Here is an 11,983-nt window from a genome sequence, read left to right as displayed (position 1 = left end):
AGAAAATTAATTCTGTTGACTAAGGTTTTTAAATATTGAGATTGTGGGTTTTCGTATTGAGTTTTATGGGATGCTGCTTCGCTCCGTGTCTAGGCTGTTAGAAGCAACAATGTTTAAGCTCAATGAGTAAGTAGGTACAGAGTTGGTAACATGGTGACACTTTAAAACCAAAGACATACAAAAAGGACTTTTTCCCAAAGAATATTTTAACAAATAAGGGCTTGCTTTGTATATACATGCCATAGTTAAAGACAAAATTTGGATTAATTGTTATATTTAGGGAATAGGTATTTTATTAATTAGCCCTTTACGTGTGTGTGTGTATGTGTGTATCTGTGAAAGAGAGAATTTTCAGCTTAAGTAAGACTTTGACTTCCTGAGAATTTTCTAATTATTAGGTAAAAACACTGGTTGAGATGCTTAGTCGTCTTACCAGGAATTTTAAGAAAAGTACACCTTGCACATTCATGAGAAACTGAGTACATTTTCGGTTATTAACCTAATGAGACATCAGCTTAAACAGATGTTTTAGTTGTGAGAACTGTAAACATGATTCTAAATTTACAAATATGTTGGTTATTCTTCTTCGTCTGGGAAGTTGAGCCAAAGTTTATGCAGATTGAAGGAAAGCCTGAGTCCGGAAAAATTCAAAGCGTTACATAAATGCAGATAAAATAATACAATAAAGCCACTTGGCAATTATTTTAATAATTATTTACAGGGCGTCTTGCTTTCCTACACTGCTCACATACAAGTGACCTGAGTTACTCCATCCTCCTGGTCAAACTGTCCGTCGTCTAGTTCCCGCAGGACGCTGTCGCTGCTGCTGAACCCGGAGAGGCTGCCGTGCTGGGTGGGCCCCTTCTCCTTCATCCAGCACTCCCGGGAGGGAGGGAGGAGGCGCCCCTTGGGCGGGCTTCTGCTCTCCGCAGGTTGGGACAGGGCCGTGTCCAGCCCGATGCTCCTGCTGGTGGCTTTGCCCCTGTCTTCGCCTTTCACGTGCCGGCTGCCTTTCCTCTGAAACAAGAGATTGGAGGCCAGGAGTTAAAAGGATGGGTGCTGTCCTGCCCCTCTGATGGAGCACACACCGCCCTCTCCCCGCTTCTCTTCCAAGTCCTGCTCTCTTCAAGGACCAGCTAGAGCCACCCTTCACGTCGCCTCCACCCCCAGGGGAAAGGGCACTCCCCTCTCTGTTCATGACCCTTCTGGCTTCCTGGCACCTCATTCTCCTCATTGGCAGGTTGGCTGTGTGCCGTCTGGGCCCTCAATGACGTCTCTGAGGAGAGAAGCCTGTTGAGATCATAGTTTGGGGAGCAAAACAGATAGAAATACAGTAAAGGTTCCATTTTTCTTCTTGGTGTTAGTTGGGATCTAAGCATCAGAGAAAGTGCTTCAGAGACCATCTCACCCCTCTCACATAGGAAGAGGCTGCTCAGATAATTCAGACCCAGGTCAGATTGGAAGAAGGGGCCCTCTTCTGGGTAGAGGGGGCCCTCTCCTCGTCCTGCTGCAAACCGCTTCTGCCTGACACGCTCAGCAATGGGACCAGCTCATCTGCAGACAGAGAAGCTGCGAGTGTTTTCACTATGAAATATTACTGAGGCCTGACTATGTCCTTGGTATGGTTCAGAATAAAGAGGAAACTTTATTCTGCCAAAGAAACTCAAGTCAAACTAAGATACCTAAGTCAATAGAAGGAGGGCTCAGGGAGAGAACTGCGGGTGTTCAGACTCCTGATGAGATTTCCTCAATATGGATAACACAACATATATTAGATCATGATCCTATCCTCAGGCACAAGAACTGAACAAGGAAGATTAAAAAAAGATAAAGATAGAATAAAAAAGATAAATTAAAAAACATTTTAAAAAAACCCAGCAATTTCCCAGATTACAAAGAGTTTATTTGTTTAAAGTTGATTTATATGTTAGGTGGGAGCTAGGATTACATTTTCTTAAATGTAAGAAACAAAATTACTCTTAAAGAAAAAACAAAACACAAAAACACAGATGTCAGATACCTAGGCTAGTCTTAGAAAAGTTTGTTAAACCACAGGTTTGCTGAATTGTAGAGTATAAAATATAAAAGTATTTTCTACTGGTTTTCATGGCAAATATACAGTGCAAACAAAGAGCTTAATTACATTGGATTTTGTGGGCTACCGCGGAATGCAGCCACAGCTGATTACACTGTTTGTATAGGAAGACACAGTCCTCAGTGTGTTGCATTGTTCTGGGGGGAAGGTAACTAGGTTTACTTATTTGTTTTAAAGGAGGTCCTGGGGATTGAACCCAGGACCTCGTGCATGCTAAGCACACACCGTACCACTGAGCTATACCCTCCCTGTTAATTGTGTTACATTGAAAGGAGTATGTTGGCAGCTCATCTTTTTCTTGGCTGAGTTACCACAGTCCTCGGGCAAGTTTAAAGGACCAAGCCTGCCTTAATAAAGGCCCACCCTCATAGTCCCAAGTCAGACATAGCTTGATGGTGGTGACATTTTCCATTGGCCCCCTTGCATTCACCCAGTGCAAAAATCAGATCTCAAATCCTTTTCCTTTTTATTCTCATTCACCAAATGTATTTAATTTACTCTCTTAGGGAACACGATTTGAGAATGGCACGTTCCCCCTGGCATGGGGACGCTGGTCAGCGAGGATATAGCCTTTTGGCTGCAGACAGGGCTGGTGGGTACTGCCAGACTGGGCTCCTTTCTCAAGCCTGGCTACTGGCTCTCTTTCCCACATGTATAAAGAATGTATTCACTCTTGAACAACCTCTCAGGTTGACTGAATGAAATGGGAAGGAGGGGTTGCCTGGGAGCACTTGGCAGCCTGGATCTTTCCTTCCTCACCAGCACCGTGGCCAAAGGTGAATTTTGCAATAAATTCCTTATTGTATATGAGCCAACAGCGTCCCCATGCCAGCTCTCACATACTCAATGAGAACATTCTAAATAAAAATTGGGTATTATTCAGAATAATAAGTCATAGTAATTCACTTTTAGATAAGTATTAATATGTAAACAGCTTCCAAATATAAATTTCAAATATTAGAAGATAACAAGTACCTAGTACAGTGACTTGAAACCAGATTTCAGAACACTTTTCTAGCACGTGACCCTTAGTAAATACATTTTCAGCAATGATGCTGCCTCCCCTACTCCACCCTCACTCCACACAAAATAATATCTTCTCCAACAAATCAAGCTGCAATGTTCTTACAACCTAAGAGTGTAGGAGTCTGCATCCTGAGCAGTCCTTGGAGATCATCTGCTTTAATCCCTATTTCTACAGAGGCAGGACCCAGGCCCAGAAAGTAGATGGAATTGGTCCAAGGTCACGGAGTAGCTGGCTTTGAACCTGAGCCTGAGTGTCTTACCTTATTCTTTTCACATTATTCACTCTGCAAAAATGTGAGTAGATTTGTGGTTGAAGACTTGTGTGTTTCTCAAAGAAAAACTTCCAATTACAAAAATAATACACATTTAATTTAGAAAACCTGGCAAAAACAAAGGAAAAAGCAAAACCCCCCCACAGTCCTATCTCACAGAGATACCACTGGTAAAATTTGGCGCGTTTCACCATGTATTTGTATATGCACACACAGATGTGTACAGCTCACTTTTGCCCTTAGCACTGACTGTATTTTGAGTATTTCTCTATGTCAATTAGGAGATTTTTCCAGCTACATTGACAGGCTTATTCATATATCTTCTCACTTTCTTCTGATATTTTCACTATAAAATTGGGGGAGATTATACCAAGATTTGCATGCAGATCTAATATCACTCTTGATAAAACTGATCTACTTTGGAGACTCATTCTCATTTGTTAAAAATGGGTGACCTATTCCAAATGCGTGAGACTCAGTGACAAGTCAGGTGCATGTGGGGTGTCCTTCCATTCTATCTTTCATTTTCCGCTGTCGGAGTCTTAAAAACAAAAGCAAAAGAACAAAGTCAGAACTATACCAGCAATCATTAGACACTGTGTTGTCTTGGACAGTGTTATGATGGACAGAGAGGAAGAGTAGCTGAAAAATACAGTTTATAAACCAATAAAAGCATGGAGTGGACATTCAGGATTTCTCTTCCTTGTGTGTCTCAGGCTTGGGGGAAGGATTAGGAAGCTGCTGGAAACCCATGTAAAATGTAGCTTTAGTACCAGTTAGAAGAGTCAAAGGTTTTGAATCATGCAGAGAAATCTCATCCCTGCTCACTCACAGAATATGTTCCTGGGTCACCCAAGCGTGGGGCTGTCAAAATCATTCCAGTCTAGGAGGGGACAAGCTGTAGTGGACAACTGCCTTTCCAGCTGGCTCTCCTCTCCACCTTCTTCTCTGCTGCAGTGTGGCCACGTGACCCCGTCAGATCCAATCAGAGCCCTTTCCTGGGATGGCTATACTGACTTTGGGATCAAGACGTCTTTCTTTGTAGAAATTGAAGTACAGTTGCTTTATGATATTATATTAGTTTCAGGTGTACACCACAGTGATTCAATAATATAATAGATTATACTCCATTCAAAGTCATTATAAAATATTGGCTATATTCCCTGTGCTCTAGTAAGTAAGTAGATCCTTATAGCTTATTTTATACATAGCACTTTGTACCTCTTAGTTCCCTACCCCATCTTGTCCCTCCCCACTCCCAGCTGGTAACCACTAGTTTGTTCTCTATATTTGTGAGTCTGCTTCTGCTTTGTTATATTCATTTGTTTATTTTTTTAGACTCCACATACAAGTGATAACGTAGAGTATTTGTCTTTCTCTGTCTGACTTATTTCAAGAAGTCCTCCCTTTCCGATGAGGTGGCCACACTCACCTCATAAGAAGCCCTCTGCACATAAGACACAGAAGCTGAAGCAAACAGAACGTTCTGGGGGTGTTGACTCTGGTGTCATTTCGTACCTGAGGCTCTGGTCTTTGTAGCTCTTCTTTTGATGTTATGAGCTATGCCAATATCCTTCCTATCTGGAAGCCAATAAATTGCCTTATGTACAGAGGCTAATCTGAGCAGGGTTTCTGTCCCTTACACCCCAAGGGGCACCAATAGGTCATACGGACACAAGTGTGGGTGGCCCAGGAGAGGGCTGCTCTCCAGCCTGAACGTCGCCCGCTGGCTACAGTGATCCCTTTTCCCTTCTGCCCACACCAATAAAAAGCCCATTTGCTTTGAGTGAAAAGCATTCCTTAGATGAAGAACTTCTTTAATGATAAAAGCAAACTGCTTTCATCTTTATTTTCACATGATGCTCTCTGAGGTACCTGACATCCTCTATTACACTGGCACCAGATTTGACTTTACATGGACTTCAGCTGAGGACACCAACAGCTGATGAATGAAATATGACCCGCATGGTTTTCACATAATTTCAAATGAACTTCAAATGACTGGAAACGTAAGAACAAAGCTTGATAAATAATTATCTCACTGTACAGTAAGGAAAGAAGTTAAGGTATACGTTAAATAGTTCTCAATATTCATATGACGTTATTACAGTTACCTTGGAAAAGATCTAATTCAGACCATTTCTCTGCTGCTCCTTCACTTCTTGGTTTATATTAGAGAAATGGCTCAATAGATGTGATTTATCTCTTGAAATCATTCATTTTGAGGTATATTTAGAGACAGGAAAATTATCTGAATGCAAAATTGCTCTAAATAAGAAAAATAAGTGTAAAATGGGAGCCATTTAAATGTGAACTCCTGTGTCCCAGGGCCTATCCTCTCCATCTTTCTTCTAATAACAGAACTCCGCCCCCGCCTCACCCCCAGTGCCTTGCAGTTTTTAGCTGGGCACATGCTATTTCACTGTGATACCAGCACATGGTTGCCCCGTGACATTTCCCAGCCTCCCTTGCTGACGCTTGTAATGACATAAATAAGCTCAGGCCAATGGGATGTGCGAAGAAATATGTCCGTGACTTGGGAATCAGTGCCTTAGAAGCATGCCTGGAATTCTCCTTTCCTACCTCCTGCTGGCTGGACAGGGCAACAACTGCGGCCGCAGCCCTGGGTCCAGGGGCAGAAGCCAGATGTTGCGGGTGGCAGAGCGGACCAGTCATGCGGCAGAGCCTCGCCCACCCTACCGTGCCTGTCCGTCTTTAGACTGTTAGGAGAGAGTCCTTTCTGTTGTATTTAAGTCATTCTATATCGGTCTTTATGGCATAGCATCTTAGTAACTAATTAGTGACTAATTAATAACTAACAGAGAAAAAGTTGTTGGCAATCAAGGCTTTTTAGTTTAATCTCCCCCCAACTTTCCAATTAGGAAAGATTTCAAGTATACAGAAAGTTTAAAGGATAGTATAATGAATCCACTACCTAATTCGACACATTAATATTTTGCCATATTTGCTTTACATATACATGTACCTGTGTGTTTTTTAGAACATCGAAAAGCATCAGTACACTACATTTCTACCTACTGGCTGAAGGTAATTTTTAGCTGGAGAAAATGGAGGGTCATTATGAGTTTCTGGATTTTAATTCAGTTTCTCCACAGAGTTAAGTATTGACAGAAAAACATTCCTGTAAGAACAAAAGCAACATTCCGTGTGCCCAGGCGCTGTGCCCGGCCCCCTACATGTTTTCTCACTGAACTGTCCTTACAACCCTGTGGTGGGCACTAACGTCCATATTTTACAGAGGAGGACACAGAGGCTTGGAGAGCGTGACACTGTGCGCGCGCACACACACTCACATACACCCTGGAATCCCTTTCACGGCTTGTTGTCCACCCCTAAGAACACCACCGGATGGAACCTTACACTGAGCCAGTGGAAACTAAATACTTTTAAATGACCCTTTGTTTCTTGTAAATAATTATCAAAGGGAAACAGGCTGAAGAATTTAACTGCAATAGACTTTTAGGTAATAAAAAAAGTCTGGTGAGTTTTTATGCGAGTCTTCAAAGGAACAGAAAAGAAAGGAGATCTTGACAGAAAAATTGAGAACATTTAACAGACGGAGGGAAAATCCTGGTCAGAGTCTCTTACCCTACTTAGCATAGCTAGCGCTTCCTTGAATCTAGTTAGAGGCCGCCCCACAAAATAAAGAAAAATTTAAAAAATAAAAACAGATAAAAGGAACTGCAAGATAAAAAGAACCTTGCTTTATTCCCCTGCACAGCCTTATGCAGAGGAAGGGGAGGTTAACAGCCTCATTACACTTCATAAAAATCCCATTACCCACGGAGAGTCTTTTTGAAGGACAAAGATATAAAAAATATAGTCTGTGTGATTTATAAAGCAAACATGGAAAAAACAGGGAAAAGTGTAAAGTTCTATGAATCTTAACACATATGTACAAATTTGTGTAACCACAGTCAGGACGCAGAACAGTTCCATTATCCCCCTCAAACCCCCGCCCCCCACCCAAGCTAGCCCTTTATCACACCTTACCCCAAACCCCTAAGCCCTGGCAACCATTGACCTGTTCTCCACACTACGGTTCCGTCTTTTTGAGGATGTCATATAAATAGAAGAGTCCACTCTGGCTTCCTTTTAATCAGCATGCTTTTTGAGATTGATCCAAGTCATTGTGCATATCAAGAGCTCCTTTGTTTTTATTTCTGAGAAGTATTTCATTGTATGGAAGAACCACAGCTATTTACCCACACACCTGTTGAAGACATTTGGATTGTTTCCAGTTTTTGGAGATTATGAATAGAACATGTAAATATTTATGTGTAGCTTTTTGTGTGAACACAAGTTTTTATTTCTCTAGGGTAAATGCCTAAGAGTGGGATTGCTGGGTCATATGTAGTTGTATGTTTAACCCCATAAGGAGCTGCCAGACTGTTTTCCAGTGTGGCTGTACCATTTTGCATTCCTCTCAGCAGTGTTAGATAATTTCAATTGCTTCTCATTCTTGCCAGTTCTTAGTACTGTCAATTTTAAAACATTTTAGTCATTCTAGCAAATGCATCTCATCATGGTTTTCATATGCATTTCCCTTAATGATTAACGGTTTAAGTATTTTTCTACATGTTTATTTCTCATATACATATCTTCCTTGGTGAGATGTCCAAAACTTTTAAAAAAAATGTTGTTGTTGTTGTTGTTGTAGGCGTAGGTAATTAGCTTTGTTTATTTTTAATGGAGGTACTAGGGATTGAATCGAACCTCATGCATGCTAGGCATGCACTCTACCACTGAGCTACACCTTCCCTCCAAGACTTTTCACTATGTTTTACCTGGGTTGTTTGTTTCTTACTTTTAAGTTTTGAGAGATCTTGATACATCCAGGATACGAGTCCTTTGTCATGTATGTGACTGGCAAGGTTTTTTTTTTTGCTCTGAGTCTGTGGCTTGTCTATTACTTCCTTAGTGTTATTTGAAAAATAAAAGTTTTAAATTTTGACAAAGTCGAACTTATCATTTTTGAAAAAGTGAATTATGCTTTTGGTGCCATGTCTAAGGACTCTTTGCTTAGCCCCAGTTCATGAAGATTTTATTTTCCTCTATTATTTTTTTCTATAAATTTTCTAATTTTCCTAAAATAAACTTTCAATAGCTAAAAGAAAATTGAGGCAGTAAAGGGGAATAGAAATATTTTGAATTGATATTTTCCATGTTTAAAAAATTCTCAAGCTATCTAGAATATTATATAAATCATATCTGTGAAATATAAACAAATTCCAAAAGTAAAGTTCATGATAACTTCAGGAGAAAAAATTCCAACAACATACTTTCTTCATTATGCAATTCTTAATTCCCTCCCCCATAACAGAGGCATGAAATGGATTTGCTTAATATAAAATTCTGTTCTATGTTGAGGTAACTGAATATGAAAAGTCTTGTAATCTTGACATTTGTCTCAGTAAAAGAAAGAGAGAAAATTCTTATTAAGGGTTAAACTTTAGATCAGTTTCTAGCAGCCCATGAAATTTATCATTTTATTGAAGACTCATTGACAATCCTAAGGCAACATTTGTAATATCTCAAATTTCCACTGACTGGTTTTTGGAAATAAACACCTTTGAAACAATTCTCTGAAAACCTTTATAAATGAAGCAGTCCCCACATCAATCCCTCACAAACAACAACTGATTTCAAGGTGCCATTATGGACCTACAACTATAAACATTTTTTTCAAGGTGTTTTATAAATGTGTAACTTTCACAAAATACATATGAGATAGCTACATTAACTCTGTGGTGATATTCATAGTCTACTTTCCCAATACTACTACTACCTTTTTTGAGATACAATAACAAATTCTTTCCATTAGAGAAAACTAAAAGAATTTACGAATTGGTTTTCTGTTATAGCTATTAGACTGAACCACCTACATGTTCTGTCTTGAAATAATCTCAGTATTCCGAGATTTCCTGCTAGGAAAATTAAACATTTATTAAAGGAAGAAATAGCAAATCCTTTTAAAATCTGTTTAAAAAAAGAATCCTGAGTTATAAAATACAGTACTTCTGAGCTTCTCACTGACACAAAGTGACTACTTGTATACTTCCTTACTACTGTATAAATGAACCAGTAATTTTATATTTCAATGAATGTAAATATAAAGAATACCCAAAGAAAAGCTACCACTAGACTACTGAGTGGTATTTAAAATTAAACAAAAAGAGCTCAAATATTTTCAGGGAATCAGAGCTGTAGCATGGTGAGAAGTTGCTTTGGGGCAGGAGAAAGAAGAATGAAAACCTTTTCTGGCCATTCATTACGTAGACCCCAAATATTCTTGACAGAATATTTCTTGTGAACTTAATGAACTTGAGCCATCGTCCTCACCGGGGTTGGGAGGCACTGCTCACCTGTGGGCTCTAAAGCAGTCTTTCTGATAACTGTGTGCTTGGCCGCTCTGCTCTCCTCCCTGGGGAGGCATCTTCCTACCTATCTTTCTACCTCTCTACCTATTTACCTATCGAACCAATGAGAGTCCTTCCAAAATTAACGTGAGACAACTTGGCATGGCTGTATTATATACACTGTCAGTCTAGCTTTACTAGTTTAGAAAACTTTAAAGTTTTCCAAAACAATATTTTCTTAACATACAAAAAAGAATCACTTTAAATAATTAAATATTAAGTCACTAATAATTTTCTGGTATATTTGCAAATTTTTTGTTTTAAAAGTTATACTTTATTAATGCACAGATTGCTACATTCAATGATACTGTTCTGGGAGGGCTGGGGAACAGCTCAGTGGTAGAGTGTGTGCTTAGCATGCCTGAGTTCAATCCCCAGTACCTCCATTTTAAAAAAAAGTATTAAAAAAATGATACTATTCTAGCTGTACATCTAGTAATGGTCTAGTAAGGATAAGGTGACTTGATACTCAGCATAGCCCTCTGCTGAAAAAAACATGCCTTGAGTGACAATACAAAGGTGCTGTCAGAGATCAAGGCAGGACTGCACAGATCTGTTGTAATATCAGGTACATTCACTTATAAGACTTATAACTGTAGGGGAGGAAAGAACTTTTCCTTTACCATCTTATGTTCAGTACCTTGGATCTGCAAATCAAACTGAAAAAGATTAACAGGAGAGAAGGAGACAACTTCACAAGTGCAAATTTGTGTCACCTTTTAAGATGAGCAATGTATGCCCTGTTTCTGTCAGAAAGGGAGAGGGTAGAGCGTTCCTCCCATGCCTGCTGTTTCCTAGTTGCCTGTAGCTCTATAGTAATCCTTGTGCTCAAGTGACATGTTTTGGGGTAATCGTCTGATCCCTTTCAGAGCTGTCTCATGGGCCTTTTGCTGGCACACTTCCCTTGCTGTGTGTTGGTTTAGAAGGTTGTTTCTGCATCAAGCCCACACTTCCTCATTCGTCCACCATTTAGAATTACAATGAGAGCTTAAGGATTAAATGCTCCTGTATAACATTCAGTTCATCAAGCACCAATTTTACTCACTTCTGGTGTCTGAGCAGCTGCATTCCACATAACTGGTCTCTGAAGGAACACAACCTGCTTTGTAGCCAAATTGCCTTCACTGCAAATTAAAATAGCAGCATTAGTATTAGCGAATTAGCAATTCTCTATATTTCACATTTGGCTAGAATGTTCCACAGGTATCCTTTGTAAAATAATCTTCTCATCCAAAAAAAAATTATGAAATACGATTCTACGTTTAGTTGCAGCTGGGAAAACGAGAAAAAAAGAAATCCCCCCAAACTAAATACAGTCATTACAATAGAACATTTTAATGTTTAAAACTTGCAGTCTCACTGTGCCAACATCCCTATTTTCATCTTTTTGTGTCCCCTCCTACTCTTTATCAACAAATGGATTTCCGCATGTCTACAACCACTGCATATTTGCATTTCTGTGTTCTATGTTTATCCCATTTCTTGTTTGCACACTGTTATCATATTCTTAATAGCTACAAAGAATTAAGCTTAACAGCTGCAAAGAATTAAGATACTAAAATGTACTAAGCCTTTATTATTGGAAAATTAGGTTGTTTCCAGTTTTCTGCTGATTATAAATAATGCTGCTATAGAAATATGTATAGTCTTCCTTATTCTTTATGACTTATTTCCTTGAGATAAATTCTCAGGAGTAGGATTATTAGGCCAAAAAAGGGTACGATTTAAGCTCCTTGGTGTGCACTGCCAGATTTCTTATAAAAAGAAGAGACCGCTCTGGACGGCTGCACGTGAGAAATTTCATATACATTTTCAGCTGTGGGACTTGAGCCCCCGTTAGTTTCATTTTCAGATGCTTCTTTGTAGTCAGCTACTCAGTATTCTCCTTGTTTAACTATCATCGTGGCAAATTACCCCTTGCCAAAGACTACTTGGGGTTTGGATTTCTCTGAAATGCTTTTCACAGAGTCTCCACGGATTTATGAGGAGGAGTGTCTGTAGCTAATGTTGCTCAGTTACGACTTTTATTATGCAAAAAACCCAAACAAAACCTCACTATTAGCTGCCTTTTCTGCTGAGCTCTTTTTCTGGGAAACAAATGCAACATTGAAACTCTGGCCCTCGTGGTCAACCCCACACCACTTGAAAAT

General features: G+C 39.6%; 1 protein-coding gene across 7 annotated transcripts in view; it reads right to left on the bottom strand.

Annotated features, from left to right (window-relative positions):
• Positions 1-689: 689 nt before the first annotated feature.
• RFTN2 (raftlin family member 2) overlaps positions 690-11,983 on the bottom strand; it is a 69,578-nt gene continuing 58,284 nt past the window's right edge. For 5 of the 7 annotated variants that reach the window (XM_072961540.1, XM_015249310.3, XM_072961539.1 and 2 more), the window contains 2 exons: positions 10,879-10,957; positions 690-1,017 (listed from right to left, as the gene is read on the bottom strand). In XM_072961540.1, the coding sequence (XP_072817641.1) occupies positions 745-1,017; positions 10,879-10,957 (352 nt within the window). In that variant the 3' untranslated portion in view covers positions 690-744. The other 2 variants (XM_072961543.1, XM_072961544.1) reach the window with 2 other exon arrangements.

This window comes from Vicugna pacos, chromosome 5 (assembly GCF_048564905.1).
Source record: "Vicugna pacos chromosome 5, VicPac4, whole genome shotgun sequence".
NCBI classification, from domain to species: Eukaryota; Metazoa; Chordata; class Mammalia; order Artiodactyla; family Camelidae; genus Vicugna; species Vicugna pacos.
This window is presented reverse-complemented; position numbering and strand designations above follow the sequence as displayed.